The 21,210-nt window shown below is 51.6% G+C and overlaps 1 protein-coding gene and 1 long non-coding RNA gene across 4 annotated transcripts; both read right to left on the bottom strand.

Moving 5' to 3' along the window:
- Window positions 1-1,430: 1,430 nt before the first annotated feature.
- LOC116666478 lies at window positions 1,431-8,139 on the bottom strand. The gene is made up of 2 exons (XR_004323361.1): window positions 5,400-8,139; window positions 1,431-2,323 (listed from the first exon to the last, which is right to left on the bottom strand). It is a non-coding gene; the product is annotated as an uncharacterized LOC116666478 (long non-coding RNA).
- Window positions 8,140-9,746: 1,607 nt separating this feature from the next.
- Window positions 9,747-18,721, bottom strand: SERPINH1 (serpin family H member 1). Of its 3 annotated transcripts, XM_032489412.1 has the most exons (6): window positions 18,536-18,676; window positions 16,994-17,037; window positions 13,798-14,452; window positions 12,395-12,493; window positions 12,050-12,282; window positions 9,747-10,756 (listed from the first exon to the last, which is right to left on the bottom strand). In XM_032489412.1, the coding sequence occupies exons 3-6, from the start codon at window positions 14,417-14,419 to the stop codon at window positions 10,454-10,456; spliced, it is 1,257 nt and encodes a 418-aa protein (XP_032345303.1). In that variant the 5' UTR covers window positions 14,420-14,452; window positions 16,994-17,037; window positions 18,536-18,676; the 3' UTR covers window positions 9,747-10,453. The 3 variants fall into 3 exon arrangements, with proteins under 3 accessions (XP_032345303.1, XP_006173361.1, XP_032345304.1); XM_006173299.3 differs by lacking the exon at window positions 16,994-17,037 and having other exon boundaries at window positions 18,536-18,721; XM_032489413.1 differs by lacking the exons at window positions 16,994-17,037; window positions 18,536-18,676 and adding an exon at window positions 18,317-18,466.
- Between the last annotated feature and the right edge of the window lie 2,489 nt (window positions 18,722-21,210).

The following is a 21,210-nucleotide window of genomic DNA, read 5'->3' as shown; positions in this document are numbered from 1 at the left end:
AACCCCGCTGGCACAAACGCTGCGGCCAGGAAGAGGGGAGAGGGCGGGCCCCTTCCCCACTGAGCGAACTCCGAAGCTGCTGGGTTCGCTCCTGGATCCGAGAGTCGGATCCCGAAGATGCCCAGGCTCCGCCCCAGAGCCCCAAAACTGGCTGCCCGCTCGGAATCTGACAGCGGGGGATCGGACGCTGCCCCAGGGCGGTAAGAGCTGAGCCCACAGCCCCAGTCGCGGCCGTCCACGCTCGCGCATGCCGCCGCGCCCGCGCAGCTGGGTCAGTGTCCTGGCCTGGGCTCGGGACCCCAGTGCTGGGGCCTCCGGGCGGGCGGTCCGGCGAGAGAAGCCCAGGAGCCCAAGGGCGCGCGCCACGTGAAGGCAGGTCTGGGGAACCCTCTAGGAACTGGGCCGAGGTCTCGCTGAAGCCCCTGGTGGCGGATCCGGAGAAAGGCCGCGATTTTACTCCTTTGCCCGCGAGGTGATCCCCGCCCTTAACTCCTGCCTGGGGTCCCGCACCGCCTGAGCACTTTATGGCTTTGTGGGGAGCGAGAAGACGGTGCGTGCGGATTCAGGGTAGGCCACTGGGCCAGGTCTGTACTGCAGCGGCACCTTCGGCAGCCCTTGTCTTTATCGCGGTGAGGATGGATCACCTAGAGTAAGGAGATGGGGGAATGTACCCTATTCTCAGGCAGAAATCTTCCACCACCCCCACCCCCGAATTTCCAGTCCTTCACTAAAACATGTACACTCCAGCTGCTAAATAAATAGTGAATCTGCCCTCTTTTCTCTATCTCTCTAGGCACCCCTCTTACCTCACATGTATTGTAGCTGATAATTCTATATATAAATTAATGATGGCACTCGGAGTGTAAGAAATGAGGCATTTCTTTATTTCGAGAAATCAAATCTAGTTGGAGCCCCTCCTCTCGCTGCCAGGGTTGGCAGGAACTCTAATATTAGTCATTATCCTGGAGGTTCCCTGTCACTAGGTCGCAGAGGATTTGGCCATCATGAAAAGACGCATAGGTTGTCACTGTGGCTGCCCCAGCCCAGCCAGGGGAGCAATGGCAGCCCCACTCCCCCTACACCATATTTGGCTGGGGAGCTCCCAGAGCCTCCCTGGGTTATATGGTGTTTATGGTGGTTCCCAGGCACTCCTGTAGCCATCCACATCTGAGCCCATCCCTCAGAAGTCCCATAATCCAGACTTCCAGGTCCCTACCCTTTCTACACACCCCTGTTCCACAAGTCAGCCCACTCTACCCCCTCACCCATTCAAGCACCTACACTTTAATCCTCTCTCCACCTCAGCCCATCCAGTTTAACATCCTCCATGAGCTTAGACCTGATTCTTGGGGGGCAAGGGCTACACCATCGTATAGTCCCACCAACAATGTATGAGGGTTCCAATTTCTCCATATTCTTGACCACATTTGTTATTGTCCCTTTTTTTTTATTATAGCAGTGCAGTGATTTCTTTGCTTATTTCAAAGTCTTCCATTTTTTCTTATATACTCAATAGATATGTAATAACTATGTGTTGAGTGAATGAATGGGAATACAGGAAACAGCAGGTTTAGACAGGAGGATGAACTCACTTGGGTACATGTTGAGTGGAAGATGCCTTTGGGACAGAGAGGGGTGTCTAGGAGATGTCTGGATATAGTGGTCTCAGCCTAGGACAGGGGTCTGGGATGAAGGCAAAGATGTGGACCACACTGAAATGTGGGTCTCACAAGCCCCAGCCCTGGGAAGGTATGTGAGGCCGTGAGAGAGGGTACGTTTACCCAGGGAGAGTGTGGCGAGTGAGAGAAGAGTCCAAGACAGAGCCTTGGGAAACACCAACATATAAGGGACAGGAGAGGAAGAAGGCCCTGAGTAGAGCTGGCCATGGAGCAGTAGAAAGGTCAAAGGAGAACTAGAAAAGAATGTCACATTGGGGAAAACATCAAGGAGGAAGGGGTCAACAGAATCAGAGACCATGAGCACTTCCCTATGAGATGGATTATTAAAAACATCCACTGGACAAAATGGGTAAAATGTCAATACATATTGAAGTGATGGGTATATGGAAGTTCATTATACTATTCTTTCAACTTTCACACATTTGAAATTTTCTGTATTTCCCAAATAAACTTTTAAGTATCCACTAACAATAAAGAGATCACCAGTGGACGTGGTAATCAGAGTCTCTGGAGTAGAGGGATCAGAAGCCCAAGTCCGGTACATGGGGGATAAAAAAGGAGAGAAATTGTGTATTTTCACATCTGACGCATGATTCACTGAGATTCCAGTAAGCACTCACTGGGCACAGCCACCCCAAGTATTCCTGAGAAAAGAGAAGAGTATGTGTGACAGTCGTTAATTACTTTCCTAGTTGCTGGTGCCTCCCACACAAGAACCATTCTCAGCAGGCCCAGCAGCCAGCCAAGAGCTCTTCCTCAAAAGGAGGAAAATTGCTTGCCAAGGAGTGCCTGGCCTTGCTCCTAGCTCCTAGATGCTCCATGTGTTTCTTCTCTCAGTTTGCTCAGAGCTCAGACATCATCCCCGTCTGCTGCAGACACCCAAATCACCTTTGGATTTGCTGGGTTCTAAGCAAGAGCTGCCTGCCCTTCAGCCTGGACCACCTGGAAGCCCTCACTTGCTGTGCACTCCACTCAGAGCTGGCAGCCTTACTGGTTACTCCATAAATGAATCAGCAGCACACCAAAATGTGATGTATGTTGCCACCAAGATACACAGAAGCCCAACAAGTGTGCATCTTTCTTACTACTACTACTAGGGGGCAGAAAGCACTTCAAATTCTTTCGCTTTGCAGGATGTGACTGTTAATTTTATGTGTCTACTTGACAGGGCCACTGGGTGCCAAGGTGTTTGATCAAACACTATTCTGGATGTGTCTGTAAGGAGTGAGATTAACATTTGAATCTATAGACTGAGTAAAGCAGATTGCCCTCCCCAGTGTGGGTGGGCCTCATCAAGTCTGTTGAAACAGAACAAAAGGCTAAGGGAGAATTTGCTCTCTGACGGTGTTTAAGCTGGGACATTGGTCTTCCCCTGCCTTTAGACTGGAACTTAACACCACCAGCTCTCCTCAGGCCTTCAGACTTGGACTGGAACTGTACTGCTTGCTGATTGTAGATCTTGGGACTTCTCAGCCTCCATAATTGTGTGATCCAATTCCTTATAATAAATATCTTTTTATATATATCTCTATCTCTCTATACACGTATCTAGAGCTGTATCTTCTCTTGATTCTGTTTCTCTGGAGAACCCTGACTAACATCTTTCCTGGCATGTTCCAGACCACTGAACTCCCAGAAACTTCACTCAGATGGCAGATGTTCTTACGGGATTTATCTCCCATGCTCAGCACATTTGTATGTTACAAGTGCATCTGAAGTACCTGCTACTTTCTACTCTCTGAATCCTATGAACATGATGTGATCAATGTAGTAAACAAGTATGGTGCCCTGTGATATGGGAGGATGATCAAAATCCCCATAGGTACATTGTAACAGAGAACCAGAGACTTGGGGAGTTTCAAGACAAGATGAGAAAGCTGTACTGCTGTCCCTGCCAAGAAACAGAAAGTTGTTTCTGTTATTTTCTGTAGTGGAAGATATAAAAAAAAAAATTCTTTTTCAGATAAATAGTTTAATAGCAAGTGATAAAAAAATGTATATTCGCTCCCATAAAAAGACCACACCTAGAATAGTAGATGCAACTGGAATCATCTAAGTTTATGCTAATTCCTGGTCATTCTCCAAGACCTATGCCTTCTGTGCAGACCAAAGAGGTGAGTTAAGTGGGATGTAATAGAAACCACTGTGCATCTTTCAAGTCTTTGATGAGGGCACAAATTTCTGTGATTCTCCTGGATTTGCACCATTACTTTGGTTTATTGATAAGAAGAAAAGTTTCCAGAAGTTTCTAATTGGCCCCTTCTACCATAATGGCCCTTATTCCACGGGTCTGGAGGCTCATGTGTGAATTCAGCCTGTGAATTTCAATTATACACCCTGAAACTAAAAATATAATTGTAGGATGATTCCAGGCACCATGCCTAGACTTAAGTCAAAATTCCAGTTGTCACCTGACCCACCTGAGCCTCTACACAGTGGTTTTCTCAGGAATTAGCATTAAATAGACTCAAGTTCTACTGATCCCTGAAAAGCCTGTGTTTTTTTCCTTTCACAGAGCACAGTTCTCTGGCAAATGGTCCAGGACCTATTGTGGAAGGTAGGGTAAAAGGAAGATTTACAGTATGTATCTGGAGGGTGTTATTGAAGGTTCCACTATGACGGGTACTGGCCTCTCTTCCATTCAAGGGGCTTTAGGGGAGGGACCAAGGTTCTCTTTCATCAGGGGTCAAATCAGCCTTCTGCTACCAGATCTGGAGGGTTTTGTTTGTTGTTTGGCTTTGTTGTTTCGCTTTGTTGTTTCTGTTGTATAGATTAAGGAGGACTTTGAGGCTGCCTATCTGTTTGGTCCCTTTGGTCCTATTTAGCCCTTAAACAATTAGCCTTTGCTAACAGCATCTGTGGGTTGGACCATTCTGATTACCACTTGGCATCTGATGTCCAGGTGGCCAAATGCTACTGTGTGTGCTCTGCTCCCCTGGGATCCCCATCATATCCACTAAAATCATGGAGCCCACTTCTGTGGCAGCATCTTCCACCAGTATCCCTCGCCTGCAGAAAACAAGTACTACATCACGTTTCAGAGATGTTCCCACACTAATGTATTTCTCCATGCCTTGGTGAAGGGAGTTTCCTCCAGGCTCTATGAGAGGAAGTCAGGAGTGTGGAACTTGGTTAGTGGGTATGTGAGTGGGTCACACAGAATAAATCCACATCAACATTCCTTGCTCCCTTAGCATTGGATTCCTTCCTCTATATGAAAGCAAGGAAATCTGGCATTTCAACTTCAATTAAGCATAGGTCTCGGTTGAATCCAGGTTGCAGTCAACCAGCTAAGCAAACAATAAAAACCACTCCTAGCTTCCAAACTGGCACACTGACCCTGAATCTTAGGTAAATGTACCCATATGAATAAATTCAGCCCAATGAATGTTATATTCCTGCCTCCATGGACTAACACCCACAGAAAACATCCCCACGTATGTTACCCAGACTTTTTGCTAATATATATTAGCAAAAGCTTGCAATTCTTTTGTTTTGATGTTTTTGCTTCTTCCTCCCAGAGTTGACTCTGGAACTAGTCCCCTAAGGTAGGCAGGCATCTAACTCCAGTTATAGGACTGGAAAGAATGGATTAGTGTGTGAAGAAGATTGTCCTTCCCCTAGGTTTTGAAAACATGCCCACGATATTTTGCTGCACCTTCCATCCAGAGGTGGAGTCTATTCCTCACCCTTCGAATCTGAGCCTGCCTTGTGACTTACTTTGACCAACAGAATGTGATGGAAGCAACATGATTTAAGTTGCAGAGCCCAGGCCTTAGCTCCTGCCTTCATCCTCTCAGAATCCTGAGGCCACCATGCCAGGAAGAAGATGGGGATGCAGGACCACGTAAGAGAGAGGCTAAGTGCCCAGCCATCCCAGCTGAGCCCAGCATCCAGGGGATGCATCCACCTGAGGGAACCTGGACAAGACCAGTGGAAGGACTGCCCGGCCAACCTGCAGATCTATGAAAAAGAATGAATTGTCATTTTAAGCAGCTAAGTGTGGAGTGGCTTGTTTCTCTGCAATAAACAACTAAAACACTTAACAGGGTTACTACTAAGACAAGGTCATTTCAAGGTCTTCAGGCAAGGCAGCTTCCGCTGCAAGGGGTGCTCTCAATCATCCAAATCCTCCCATATGTCCCCTAATTCCCACCCTGAGATCAGTGTCCTCAATTTCACCCGAGATCTAGCAGTGCTGTGAATTCAGCTGACAAACAGACAATGTGATCTGTTGCCTGCAACATCAAACTCATGTCTTGATAAGTTATATAACAGAGCTTAGCACTCCCCTCCCCTGTTGAGCTTATGATCTCTAGCTTATACCAAGAATGCATAAATGGACAAATGACATGGGAAAAAAGACTGAGAGCTGACTACTTCTCAGTAGGTGTAACTGAAGTGTCAAAACACTTTCTAATTCTTGCTGGAACTGCCAGCCAAGTGCATCAGCTCGTGCCTGGACATGTGAACTTCATGCTCCCCCTACAAACTAGACATTGGAGGTAGGAGTGTGGTTGGGGGCGGAGCTGAGCAGACATGTCCATGTCAGACTGAGGGAAAGGAAGAAAGGTGACAGCAAAATGTAGTCAAGGGCCAAGTTCCCTCCAGGGAAAGAAGGGAAAATGCAGTGTCGGCTGCCCAGAGATACTTCGACAGAGCACCGGGAGCGCAGAAGAAGCCCACTTCTGACAGGAGCCGGGAGGGGTCCCTGGGGAGTTGGTAACCTTTGAGATAGTCTTGAAGGATGAGGAGGGCCTCCACAGGCAGAGGTGGAGGAGGCATGATCCCAGGCAGAAGAGACCACATGAGCAAAAGGAGAGGCAGGAAAGTCCAGGGGAGGGGATGAGAAGTCAGGTGGGGGCTGTGCGGAGACGAGGGAAATTGGAGGGGTGGGCATGGCAAAACCATCTGCTCTGCTCCTACAAGTACGTTCACTGGCCTTGGGGCCCCTCTTCATCCCCCTCCTTCCACTCCAGCCTCTCTCAGAGCCGTTTGACCCAGCACCTGGTGCCCAGGCCTCCAGCTCACCCCCACACCACCACAGGCCCCTCACTGTGTCCCAGGCTCACTGTGCCCAGTCCAGCAGCCGCACCTCTGTTCACGCTGTGCCTCTCTTCTGGAATGCCTCTTTCCTACTCAGCTCTAGCACCTCTTCTTCCAGGGTGCCTCCCCTGACCACTTCAGTTCAGCTTGCCCCCCAGGTGGTATGGCATGATGGAAAGAATCAGGGTTTAAAGTTGTAGGATCTGGGTTTAAATCCCAGATCTGCAGTATGATCTTGAGTGAATTACCTTCTCTTATTAGTAGCTAATATTTCTTGACCACATAGTATTTGCCAAGCATCATGGATTACCTCATTTCATTCTCACAGCTTTATGAGGTACGTACTGTTATCATTCTTATCTGACTAGTGAGGAAACTGAAGCTCAGAGAGGTTAAGCAACTGGCCAAGGTCACACAGCTAGGAGTGGCAGAGCTGGTATTCCCATCAGGTCTGCCAGTCTCCAGTGTCTCTGCCGCTAAGCACCAAAGCACCCACTGGCCCACCTGCTTTGAATGAGCATTTATTAGGCACCTCTTATGTGCCAGGTTTTGTGCTTGGTATGGGGATGTGGCAGGGCACAGGTAGACAAGGATCCGTTCTCAAGGAGGTTTCAGCTGGAGTCTGTTTCCTCATCCATAAGATGCAGAATAATAAGCCTCAGGCTGCAGGAACTGGAGTAAAGATTACATAGAACTGCATTGGTTACTGACTGCCGCCTATAAACTGTGGAGTGCAGAGCTCCTGTATGTCAACAACCTCCCTCCTCCACAGCCAGGAGACCTGGGCTCCCATACATGCCAGGCTCTATCATTGACCTGCTGGGTGGCTTTGGCCTGGTCATGTTACCTCTCTGAGCCCGTTTTCTCATCTGTAACTTGGGATGGTAATAGCTACCCCCGAGGGAGGCTCTAAGAGTTAAATGAGATCATACACAGCAGTGCCAGGGCCGAAGTCAGTGCTCAGTAGAAAGTTAATCCCTGTCTCCCTGCACTTGTACTCACAAGCAGGACCCACCCAATGCAGCAAGGTCATCATCTCTCTGAGACTTTAACAAGCACCATAGTGGAAATAACAAGGCGGTCCCTTGCATGGCCTCCAGGCGGCAAGAAAGCTCCACACAAGGCCTTGATGGGCCAAGGGCGCTGATACCGCTGGTTCAACACCTTGGCCACCTGCCCTGCCATCCTTCACACCAGCAACCCCACCCCTCAGCGTGAGGTGGGAGCACAGACCTCTCACCACCACCCTTATCTGTGTCCAGATGGAAGCAGCAGGTCTCAGGGCCCCCTTTGCGTCATCTGGGCAGCCCCACACCCAGCCCTGCCTTCTTCCACTGCCCAGTCCCACTGGCTGGGGGAGCTGTTGCAGGCTGAACTTTGGATCCAAGGGTTTTGAGTTCCAGTCCAGTCTCTGCCCAACTCTGATCTGCACCTGTGTGATTAGGCTGTCTTCCTACCTAACTGGGCTATTGTGGAGATTCAGTAGGATGACATATATAAATTATAAGCAGGTTATGCACCTTTATTATTAGAATGTGGCCAGTTCCCCTCCTGCCCTTCCTGTGTGGTGTGGAGGAAGAACTATCCAGCTTACAATTCCCAGCTCAGCCCCACTGGCTGTGAAGCCTCAGGCAGGTTGCTTAACCTCTCTCAGCCTCAGTTATCTCACCTGTAAAATGGGGATAATCCCTACCCAGCCAAGCTGTTATGTAGCCAAAATGTATATATATCAAGTACCTGACAAAGTGCTCAGCACATGGTAGAAGCAAAATACAAAGGTATGACCAGCTGGTAGTATTAAAATCATTCTTCTGACTAAGAAATGCCTACTCACCCTTCAAGGCAGCCCACATGTCACCTCCTCCTAGGAGCCTTCCTTGATCTCCCCACGGCAGTCATGGCTTCCACCTCTAGACTCTCATAGCCTTGGTGCCCTTCCAACACAGCTCTTTTACTTACTTAAGTCAGCAAATATGTTTTACTGCCATGCGTGTATGACGCTGAATCTGGGTGAAGGACATACAGTGACAAATAAGACACGATCCCTACTCTCATGGAGCTTCCATTCTGGTAGTGGGGGCAGATGGTGAATGTGTCTATAGCTGGTAATTTCAGAGCACTAAGGAATCAGTAAAATATGAAAACATAGTAAAGAAACTGATGGGGGGAAGGAGCTGCTTGTGCTGGGTGGTCAGGGAAGGACTTGAGCAGATGACATTTAAACTGAGTTCTGGATGACAAAAAAGCAGCCTTACAAAGATCTAGAAGAACAACTTGCCAGGCAGAAAGAACAGCTAGGGCAAAAGCCCTGAGGCAGAATGAGTGTCATGTCTGGGAACAGAATGATTTAGGGGACTGGAACACAGCGAGTACTGAGCATACTTGTCACTGCCCCTAAGTCTCTACCTCTAGATGAAGCCTCCTGAGGGCATAGATATAATTTATTGTGTCTATAACACAGGAGACTTGGGAGCTCCAAACAGTCATGTTGCCTTATGGTAATAATGGGAATGAATCTGTGGCCCCATTCACACCTTGGAGGACTCCAACTGCACGGCCCAGCTCCCTCTCTGGACCAGCAACCCCCAGGGCAGAGCTGTTGGCAAAGGAAAGCTGGAGAGGCCCAGAGAGAGGTAGTGACCTGCCTAAAGTCACACAGCCAGCAAGCAGCAGAGAAAGGTCATAAATTCAGTTTCCTTTGCTCCTCTGCCTCCCTGGCCATGGGACTTCTATCCTATGCATCCCATTCGCCCTCTCCCTCCCTGAGCTGTGATGTCAGGAGCGCTGAGGAAATGCTGGCAGGTAACTGCAGATAATACCATGCGGCAGGCCCACTATGTGCTGACTGGGAAATTGTTTTGGCAAAATAGTGGGCCTGCCGCGTGGTATTATCTGCAGTTATCTGCCAGCATTTCAGGGCCTGACAAGGACTATTATAGCAAATGTGGCTTAACAGAAGGAGTCCTTGTCCCCAGGAAGAATGACATGGAATTTCTGATCCAATCATCTTCCATGCTCTGATTAAATTTCACTGAAAAGTTTTATTGAAAAAAAAATTTGTACAAATAAGTTCTTGGTTTGACAGCAACAAAGGCTCAATTACCCCCTTTCCTTCCCATCTTTGAAAAATCTATAAAAGGGAAAAAAATGTTCATCCCCATGATGCCTGACCAGAGTTTGCCCAAGCGCCCCCCACAAACCATGAGCTATTTCCCGACCCCCTCTCTGAGGCCAGGGCCATTGTGGGGGTACCTGTCCCAGGGGCTGCAGCACCTAGTTTTATAGTTGAGGGAAGTTGGGAGAAAATTGGGGGAGATCTGGGGAGGGGGCTGAGGTGGTGGTAGTGTCAGGAAAAGAGGATCCCCATTCCAAGAGGGCTTGGCTGAACCCCCAACTCGATGCCGTCTCACAAATGAGAAAGCACTTGACTATAAATATGAACACTGATTGAGGCAGGCTGGGTCCCCAGGACTGAGGGCAGGGCTCAACATCCACTGCCCAGCTCCCACAGGATGTGGGGTCTCTGGGCTCAGCATCATGGGCCCGTGTCCAAGCAGAGTGACTTCTGGCTGGGAAGGTCTGCTCAGACACACGGAAGCCCGCTCTTTTTTCCCACCCCCACCCCAGGGACTGTCCAAGGTCGGTACCTCAGCTCCCCACCCCCATAGCACCCATGTGTCTCAGGAGCCTTCCACTGCCCCCTGCCACCCAGCGCCCACCCTGGGGCCCTACAACTCGTCTCGCATCTTGTCACCCTTGGGCCGGACCAGGCGCCCGATGAACAGCAGGGAGCCGCTCTGGGCATCTCGGACCAGGAAGACGAAGGGGTGGTCGGCGTAGAAGAGCTTGGGGCTGCGCAGCTCCTCACGTCCATAGATGTCCTGGTCGAAGGGGTTGCCATCTGTGTCCCATTCGAAGGCAGTGGCATGGAACACGCTGGCCAGGTACAGGTCCTTCTTGCCCGACATGCGCGACAGGTCTGCCTTGTTCTTGTCGATGGCCTCAGTCAGACCCAGCCCAGCCAGGTGTTTCTGCAGGACCAGGTGGGTGCTGGTGAGGCCACGGTGGGCAAGGCTTCTAGACCCTCACCCTCCATCCACCCAGCCCACTGTCTCCTCCCATCTGATCCTCAGAGCAGAGGTTACCACCCCCTGGCTACTTGCTGTATGCCAGACATGGCACAGTACATCAAACTCATGACAAACCTGCAGGAGCTTCTGATTGCCACTGCACACATGAGGAAACTAAGACTCGGCGGGGAAAGGCAGAATTTATGCCTGGCCCCACCGAGCAATCATGACCTGTGCTTCTCAAAGTGTGGGTAGCGGACAGCCAGCCAGGGCAACTGCTGGGGGCTTATATGAAATGCACATCCCCTGACTTCAGCCCAGAGCCACTGAATCACAGTCAGGGAACCTTTTTTAACCAGCTCTTCAGGTAATCCTCCACACACTCGAGTTTGAGAAGGACTGAGCTAAGGACAGCTATGACCACATCACTCTGTGGCTTAAAACCTTTCCAGAGTGATATGATGTCTGGGGTTTGCTTCAAAATAATCTGATGGAGGAGGAATGGGTGTGTATAAATGAATCCTTATTGGTCATGAGTTGATGATAGTTGATGTTAAGTGATGGATACATGAGGGTTCCTTATACTAATCTCTGTATTAATATATTTTTAAACATTTTCATAGTAAAAAATTAAAACACACACACACCCCCTTTCCATGGCTCTACATAGCCCCTGAAAGCAAATACAAGCTCTTTCATGTAAACTGTACTCGCACTGCAGCCTCACCCCTTAGCATGCCCGACCCTGCTCTCCATTCGACAGCCTCCTTGAAACTGCATCCTCAGTGGCGTCTCTCTGTATCGAAGCACAATAAAACGAGGCATGCCTGTACTGTGGGGCACTTCAGACTCAGAGATAGCACAGCATAAGATTAAGGGCATGGCTTGGTGCCAGATGTCTGAGTTATTGCCTATGTGACTTTGGATAAGTTATTTCACCTTTCTGAGCCTGTTTCCTCATCTGTAAAATAAGGTTGATAGTCCTACCTAATAAAGTTTTGAGGATTAAGAGTTTAATACATACAAAGTGCTTAAGAAGAATGCCTGGCATATAGCACGTGCTCAATTGTATTTAGCTACTGATGTTTTCATCCTCTTCCCAAGGACAAGGCCCACGCCTCTTCCCCTGGCAGAGCCCAGTACTGCTTGGATACCCAGAGGGTTCAGGACAGACCTGCTGAGCTGGTGAATGGGTGCCCCAGGCGCTCTACCCCCCGCAAGCCCTGCAGGCCTCTGAGTTGGGCCACCACTCACCTGCAGGTCGTGGGTCACCTCCACCACACCCTTGGGCAAGGAGATGGCAACAGCCTTCTTCTGCATTTTCCCCATCCAGATCTTCAGCTGCTCTTTGGTCAGCATCTTTTCAAGGCGCTCGAGGGGCTCCACATGGTGGGGCATGATAATGATGAGGCTAGAGAGCTTATGGGCCAGGGGCATCTCCACAATTTGTAGCTTTTCCTTCTCGTCATCATAGTAGTTGTAGAGGCCTGAGAGGAGAGCAGAGAGGGCACTGGGCACGCCATGGGGTGGGGGTGGGCCAGGCCCCAGGCACCCTCAGACCTCCACTTTGCCCCCCAACCTGCTCTGCAAGGCACCTACCTGTCCGGTGCATCATGGTGACACCCACAGTATAGGAACGGGTCACCATGAAGCCTCGATTGTCCACCATCTTGTGGTGGAATCTTTCATCCCAGTGTGCTGTATGGGAGGTAGAACACAAAGTCAGGAATAGATGCCCCCTGAAAATGCTCCCCCAAACTGCATACCCTGATTTATCCCTGCTACAGGACTTTGTTCCAGTCTTCAGGGCTCAGCCCACAACCCACAGAGTACATCTTCCCTGCTTTAGCGGGTGGGCATCTTGCCCCAGGACATACAACTCTCTACAGTCAGGGCCTGGCTGTTTCCACACAATAGGGAATGCCTTCAGAAGGACCATCTTCAGCTCGACTACCACCATGTCCACCTCTGCCCTGACACCTGTCAGGCATTTGGGCAATGTGTTGAGCTGGACTTCCCATTCCATCTGAGGTCTGTGCCCCAACACTGCCCTTAATTCTTGTCTGCAACTCCTGTCTTTGTGGTCCCCCCCAAAAAATGACTCAAAAAAACATGCATATGTGCAATGACCTGAGCCTTTCCCTATGTCACATCCGACCTGTGTTCAAATTTGGACTCAGCCACCAATTGGCTGCAAGACCTTTCACCCCTCCTACCTTGGTCCCTTCATTTGTAAAAGAGGGGTCACCTCATTCTCACAGCATACTGTGAGAGGAACAGTGCTATCCATACAGGTACTCAAAAATACACATTAAGCCCAAGTCAAATCTTCAAGACGCACCTGGGCCACTCTCGCTCCCTTATCCTCTGTCTATGGCCCACACTCTGTCTATGGAGTGTATATCTACTTTTATTTTAACCTAAGCACTCAACCCCCACACCTCGTGGCCCTTCTCTCGCCTTCTGGAACAGCCTATAGTCTATGTAGTATGTATCTCTTTAAATAAATCTATATTTACTCAAAAAAAAAAGCACCTGGATCTGAGTGTGCACTCTGCTCCTCCTAGCTGAGCTTCCTCACCTGTGAAATGAAGGGAATACCACCTGCCCCCAAAGTTGCTTTGAGTATTAGGCATGATCACAGGTAGGCCTTTCTCTAGCTCATTACTGAGGCAGAATTAGTTACTGAATTTGATTCCAAGACAAGCAACAGCACTTTGATGCAATGAAACACCGCAGCAGCACATCATATGGAGTCCTTCAGCTGAGAGTGCATCTCTGACCCATTCCTTTAGATACAACGCTACACCTCTCTGAATCTAGTCTCTCGTAAGTAAGAAGAGTTCATTAACAGGGCCTCCCCCTACTCCACAGGTTGTTAGGTGAGGACTGAGTTAGCAGCAGCGTGGTGCTTGGCATGGGAACACTGATCTGACTTGCCAGAGGCGGGGCTCCGGGGAGAGAAGGGCCCTCCCAGCCCCGCCCCACCCCTCTGGACTCACGCTTGAAGAACATGGCGTTGACCAGCAGCGCGCCGTCAGTGCGCTCCACGTCCTTGGTGACCTCAGGCAGCTTGCCGTCGGTGGTCTGCGCTGCCCACTCGTTGATGGACTGGAGGGCACTGCGCTTGTCGCGGAAGTTGATCTTGGAGTGCTCGCAGTTGTAGTGCTGCTTGCTGCTGCGCACGAAGTCCTCGGCGAAGCTCACCGAGCTGGGCCCATACAGGCGGCTGCCCAGCTTCCAGGTCACGTTGCGCGCCGTGCTGTTGCTGAGCGAGCGCAGCAGCTCGCCCAGGCCCGCGTGCACCTCCTCGTCGCGCAGCTGCTCGGCGCTCAGCACCGCCTTGGCCTGCGACGCCGTGGCCGCCTTGCCCCCCAGCGACACGAGCCCCAGCGATGAGGCCACCACCACGGGCGACAGCAGGATGTTCTCCACTGCCTGGTCCTTGGCCATGGCCTGGTACAGGCTGAAAGCCAGGCCGGCGCTGCGCTCAGCCAGTGTGGCCGCCTTGGGGCTCAGCTTTTCCCCTGTGCCAGAGGCTGCGTCAGCCGCAGGTTTCTTCACCTCCGCGGCCAGGGCCGTGGCCAGGAGGCAGCAGGTGCTGATGAGCAGGAGGGCACGCATGACTGGGAGGACGGTTGTGAGCACCACGAAGACCTGTGAGGGCAGAAGAGAGAGGGCGGCCCTGAAACCCTAGTCGTTCCTTCCCCAACAACCATCCCCAGCCTTCTGGCTGCCAGCATGTCCCCTGGAGAAGGGAGCAAGGGCGCCCAGAGCTCTGGGGAGCCTAGACCTAACTCAGGGTTGCCCAGATTGGAGGTCTCCATCTGCCCACTCTCTTAAAGGCCTTCTTTGACTCCCTATCCAAAGCAGGGTTCTGGGGAAGTCACCACCTCAGCCCTATTGATTTCCTGCACTGAACTTAACAACATTTAGACTTCAGCATTTATTACATACTATTTCCATCCCTAACTAGTCTGTAACCTCCAGAAGGACAGGAAACGTAGCCAGTATGATTTCCCTCTATATCCCCAGCACCTAGCACGCAACAGGCCTCAGCTGTTGCTGAATGAACAGAAACTAGGGCCACTTGGCCAGACCTAGGGTCCTTAGTTTGTATACAGTAGCTCTGATCTCATGCAACCCTGGGGACCTTTTCCAGTGGAAAAAAAAGTGCTGGATGGGATGAGGGTCTGTATGAAACTCAGGAACCTAGACAAAGGATGTCATGTCGGACAGAGGTATAGGCTTGCTCCTCCCCCCACGCCTTTCCTTCTGCCTTGGGATGTTAATGAGTCACCAGTTGGTTCACTCATTAAATGGGAGAGCCCAGATGCTCTACTCTGCTGCTCCAAGGTTAAGGGTGACCTTGAGTTTGTATGTGTGCACATGTGTGTGTCTACCCCTCTCTGAGCCTCAGTTCCCTTTTCCAAGCTGGAAGGGTCTAGGTCTCCATGCCCGAGGCTTCTATCTTGGCAGAGACTTGCCTGCCCATCTGCCCACACAGCCCCTGGAGCGGATGTAAAATCCCCAGGACAAAAACTGGGATGTGGGGGAGGTAGGTTTCCTGAAAGGAAGGATACTGGGGGAGGGGGTAAGTCACAGCTCAAAGGAACAGTGATACCCCTCCCCTTCACCAGAGGCTGGTGGCCAGGTGTGTGTTCGGTCTCCCAGGAAGTTGGGGCCAACTCAGATTCCATTCTGCCCTCCCACATGACAGTCATCGCCACACAGGCCATATGCTCTGTGGCTTCAGGGTTGCCCTCAGGACCCCTCCCCAAACCAAAGCAGTAGCAGTGGCCCCTAGGACAAGCTTCTCTCCTCTCTGTGGCCTCCCATCAGAACAGTCTCCACATGGACTTATTTCCACACTCCACTTTCATGCAGCAGGACAGAAGGGCAGATGACAGGGCACAAAGAAGGGTTGGAAGGAACTGTGGTAGAAGCTGGGATCCCACTGCTCTGGCAGATCCCATCTCGTGGTCCTTAAGAAGACAGAGAACTCAGAACCCTAGTGGACAATCCTCAGGACTTCAGCCTGCCTGGGGAGCACTGACCGCTCTTCAGAAGACTCTACTGCTGCAGCCATCTTGTGAGCCCCGGCAAGCCCCCCCTTCCTGGGCTGCCACCTCCTTGGAGGTGCAGTGCAAAGGAGAAGTAAAAGGTACATGGGGAAAGGTAGGGGAGGGAGGGAAGGCCATTGAGCCCACAACTGCCTGGGGGAAGGTATGAGAGCGATCCATAGCCTAGAGGACAGGTTGCGGAGGTAAGACAGAGTTTTACCTTGAATGGATTGGGAAGGGGTTATCTTGGCCCAGGCCGCCTTCCTCTCAGCCCTAGCTCCTTCCCTACCAGACCTGAAGCCTCAAAGGCAGAGTGGCCATATAATTATTGTACAAACAAGGACACTTAAGGCAGTAAAATGGGACACTACTAATTATTATGCCAGGACAACAGGCATATGATCCTCCTATTCAAAGGCCTTTAGCCCAAACAGCTGATGCCAGAGCTTAGACCTCTGCAGAGGCCACCAGCATCCCCTTGAGAGATAGTCTAGGAGCCCAGCTCACAGCCCAGCCACGTGGCAGGCACTAGCTTGACAGCCCCCACCCCTAGGCAACCAGAACCTCAAAGGGCTGGGAGGGGCTTTGTGCAAAAGCTCCAAACGACTAGTTTGGGATTCCTCAGGCAACCGCACAGCTGCGCTCCTGTTCCTGCATTCCCGCTCCAGCTCTGAGTGACGTGGCAGGCTGGAAATCAAATTATCTCCACTAGCCAGCAGAGGGGAGCTTCCAGCCCGGGAAGCAGGATGCCTGAGTTCAGGTCCCAGGGGGTGCCATGGAGCCTCCCTGGCCCTAGCTCCAGCTCACAACATTGGTCTCTGCAGGGAGATGCACAGCTCTGGAAGAGGGCTGCCCTGTTAAAACCCAGCAGCAGGAACGGAGGAAGGCAAGTCATTGCAAGCAAGCCAGCCTCCCACAGCCCAGCCTGTGTTAGAGAAATTCCAGCCCTTAGGCCAAGGTTAGATGATTTATAGTCCCACAAAGAAAAATACACAATCACAGAACCAAGGGCTATGCCCAACAGCTAGCCAGACTGAGTCGAGACTGGATTCCAGATTTTTGTAAAAGAGAAGGGAAGCAGATGCTAGGAGGGCCACCAGGGAGGGTCTCAAACCCTTGAGGAGATCTAAAGTACCTTGAAACTGCCTCAGGAGGAGGTCAGTGCCTGCCTTTTTCATTCTGAAAGAAAACAGAAGAGTGAGGAGGATGGGATAGGGCAGAGCTGGGCTGGTAGTGAGGAGGGGCCTGGGAAGGCCCAGCCCCCGTATGGGACCCCAGTCTGCACTGCCCCTGGCAGAAGGAAGGCATAACTTGGAGGTAATCCACTTCACTGTACAGTGGGAGAAATGAGGCCAGAGAGGCACAGAGAGCCATCCCTGGTCCCGCAGGGATCAGTGGGGCTCAGGCCTCCTACCACAGGGCTCCTTCCTCCCAGAAGCTCCCACAGAGCCCCTCCTAAGGGCTGGAGGTGGTGTCTTGTTACACAGCCAGTAAAAAAACATTTCTGCTGGGAATCCCGGTGACCAGAGACAAAAGGAGAAAACCAGGAGCCCTCAGGAAAGGGGGATGGGCAGATGAACCATCTGAGGACAGGAGGGTGTGGTCCCAGCCGTAGACTTCCAGGGAACCAAAGGCACCCGATACTCCTCTGGCCTCCATTCGGGCCCTGTAGACCAGAGGGACCAGCCGGAAACCCAGGAAGAGGAGGGGCCAGGCCTTCTGGCAGTGCTGGATGCAGTTTCATTCTTCTCCCTCCACTCCAGCCGCCTCAGGAATGTCCCTAAGCTGGGGGGCAGGGAACCCCGGCCTCTGGAAGTAGCCTTAACCCTGCAGTTACTCCAGGAACCAGGTGGCAGTGGACAGAATTAGAGTGGGTGACGCAAAGCTTTCTAGGCAGCTCTCCATCCTCCCTTCTGTGGTGGTATGCAGACCTGGCTGACTCCTCACTCCCTTTTTGGAGGGAGATGGGGGACACTGGTACTGGCCAAGTCCACCTTTAGCTGCCATGACCTACACATGCAGGCTGCTGATCAGAAATGGAGCCGCCATGGGTGATGCCTCCCAACCATGGGGACCCCAAAAGCCAAAACTGGCCCCCCAGGAAAAGTCAAGACTATTTCACCTCCTTTACTACCACCCTACCTCAGGAGGCTCAGATGCCCCCCCAACAGGCCTGTGAGGAGATTGGTCCACTGGCACCTAGGCCTCAACCCCACAACTGGAAACACCCTGAACTGCAGAGCTGGCCTGGCCTCCCTGTCCCTGATGGAGGGGACTCCAGACCCCATCTCCTCCCTCCTTCATTCTGCAGATGGATGAACCCAGCATCCTGGCCCCCAGCCCCACTGTTCCCTCTCTGCCATCACCACCCCTGCCCTCGACTTCTAGGGAACCCTGCACTCTTTCCGGGTCCTCTGAGTCCCTCAATTCCCCGTCCCGGCTCTGATCTCTGCCTTACCCCTCAGGCTCGTTCTGCCATCACCATCTGACCCCGTGTTCTCGATCCTGAACCTTCCAGCAGCCACCGAAGTGCCAGGGACTCCAGTTTAAGGGCTTTAGTTTGGACCCTAAACCCTCCCGGCGGCCGCTCGCCGCCCTTATTCCTTTGAGCACCCCCAAAGCTGCTGCCGCTCCCCTGGCCGCTCCCGCCCCACCGGGCCGGCCCCCCGCCCCTCACCTGGCGGGCTGGGCTGGCGCGGGCACCGCAGACAGAGTCTCAGTCGAGCCGAGAACGGATTCCCCTCTTCGCCGCGCCCCCGATCTCCAGATCTATATATGGCGTCCCCCTACCCCACCTCCCGCCCGTCCCGAGAAACTTCTGGAAAGTTGGAAAAGCTTCCGGAGGGCGCCCCGGCTCCGCCAAAAAAAAAAAAAAAAAAAGCCAAAGACCTCCCCTAAACCGCCCTGGCTCCCGCCCCCTCCCTCTGCGGACGATCTGGCCCCTGGGTCCTACTGCCCCCCTCATCGGACGGGGTGGCTGCGCCCTGGGAGCCCCAGCCTTGAAGCTGGGTGCCTGGGAACCCCGCGACTGCAGAGCGCGCGGGCGTCCTTCGACTCAGCTGAGGCTCCGCACCCTTGTGGGAGTTTGAACTGCTGAGCTGGAGAACACAGGAGGCTCCAATGGTCCAGCTCTCCAGAGAGGAGCCCACTCACACCCCAAGGCTCTTTGCATAAACCATGTTACCCCTGATCACACATCCATTCCTCCCAGCACCCCTTTCCCCAAGTGGATCCAATCCTCCATTTTCAAGCTGAAACTTAACTGGGTCCCCCATACACCCTCCTCAATCAGGGCCCGCCTCCTTGTCTCAGGGAAAGTGGTCAGAGGTTGGGAGGCAGCACCCTTCTCCATCCTCAGTTTATCCCAAACACCTTGGCGCTCAACCTCAGTGACTACCCTGACAGGGAGAGGGGTTGGACCAGTCCTAGTACCTGACTCTCACCCAGGAACGTCTTGGAGAGACCGAGGGAACATCAGTTGGTCTGGCTGGGCCTAGAGGGTTGCACAGGAAGGAAAACCTTGGCTGTCCACTAAGTAATATGCTGTGTGACCCTAAACAAGTTACTTTCCTTTCTGGGCCTCAGTTCCTTTGTGAAATGTCATTCTTTGCTTCCTTCCCCTCTCTGTCTGTCTGTCTTCGGTTATCCCTGCCCCCTCCCTGTCTAGGTCCCCTCCCTCAGGTCCAGGTCTCACTATCAGCTCCTCTCATCCCACCCTCGCACAACTGATAGCTGCTTGAGCTCTGAGCTAAGCTAGGGTATTCACTTCTGTTCTAGGTGCTGAAGACATGGCTGAGAAGCGGACAAAGTCCCTGCCCTCAGGATGTACATTCTAATGGGCGTAGGTGCATGTTAGTAGGGAAAACAAGAGGGCAGAAGATTATTTGTGATACCCTCCTTGCTCCCCCAAATCTTCTTCAGTAGTGAAATGATAGATAGCAGATGGGCCCAGTATAGAGATGAGGGGATAGAATAGAGAGACATTTCACTCATTTGTTCATTCAGTCAGTCAACAAGCTATGCTGAGTATCTTCTTTATTCCAGGTGCATCTCTGGATCTTGGGGAGCAAATGAAGGCCAACACCCAGTAGATGAGTCATCTGGGTCCCTGGTAGCAAAGGTAAGGGGAGGGCCCTTTCTGGCCATTCCCACCTGGCAGTGGTGACTAACTTCTCAGTCTGGGTTAGACTACTGATTTTCGAAGGCTGATTACAAGGGCTGTAGGAAATCTTAGATCCCAAGAGCTTTAGACTCTTTGAATCAGGGTCAAAGAATCAGAGGTTATTTAAATCCTAAGATGATCATCATAGAATATGTCTTACTCAAAGCCCCATGGAATCCTTGAATCCATGTAAGGAATCTCTGAATGTTAAATCTCAGTCAAAGAATCTTGGAATTAAAGTATTGAGGACTTCAGGCTGCAAGGCATCTCAGAGGTCATGGATTCCTGTCTGCCTCCCCAGGCAGAAGTCCTCTCTGCAGTATTCCAAAAAAGCAAGTACCCAGGCACCTCCAGGAACAGGGAGCTCACCTCCCTCGGAGGCAGCCCAGTATCTTTTCTTAGAAATGGTCCAGTCATCGACAAAATCTCTCAAAAGCCTCAGGGCAGCGTCCATCTCTTTTGCATGGCTGTCATGGTTTTCATGGACGTCCCCTTGTCTCAACTGTGTATTGCTTTTAAGGATAAGTCCTTGCTATTAGAGGAAACCACCTGAGTCCCAGGCCAGACCCCACCCTTGACCCCACCCCTCACCTCTATCTTGGTGGTCGGTTGGTAATTGGCCAGTGAGCTAAGGGGCCATCAGAGCTGGTGGAATGAAGGAGAGGTTCGCCTTGATTTCTAGCAGGTCCAGTAGTCAAAATCCCACAGAAATTTCCTTTATTCCACACTCTTCCATCTCTTAGCTCTCTGAGGCCTCACCAGAACTTTAGGGGGAAGCTGAGAGGTATGACTCTCAGTAACTGCCCTGAGGGGAAGGGTAAACTGAGGCTTATGCTTGCAATGTTAGATAAACCCATCCTGGAAGGTCAGAGTAGAAAGGACCAATGCCCTCCATTTACAGAAGGGGAAGCTGAGGCCTAGGGAGGGGGCTGGGTCTGGAGACCCTCTACCAGCCTGGCCAGACTGCTTCTGTAGCTCAGACTGAGTCAGAAGCCTCCTCTATGGGATCCTGCTGATTATCTCTGTGTCATCACACTGTATTGTCACTGAATGTCATTGGAGATTTTAGACAAGCAGAGATTTCTTCTCCCTCTGAGTCCTTGGTACCCAGCACACAGTGTGAGTGAGGGATGGCCAGTGAGTGAGGGATGGGAAGTGGCTGCCTGAGTCTGCTGGACTCCAAGCACTTC

The sequence above is a fragment of the Camelus ferus genome, chromosome 10 (assembly GCF_009834535.1).
Source record: "Camelus ferus isolate YT-003-E chromosome 10, BCGSAC_Cfer_1.0, whole genome shotgun sequence".
NCBI lineage: Eukaryota > Metazoa > Chordata > Mammalia > Artiodactyla > Camelidae > Camelus > Camelus ferus.
The sequence above is the reverse complement of the archived record's forward strand: the minus strand, read 5'-3'. Positions and strand labels throughout refer to the sequence as shown.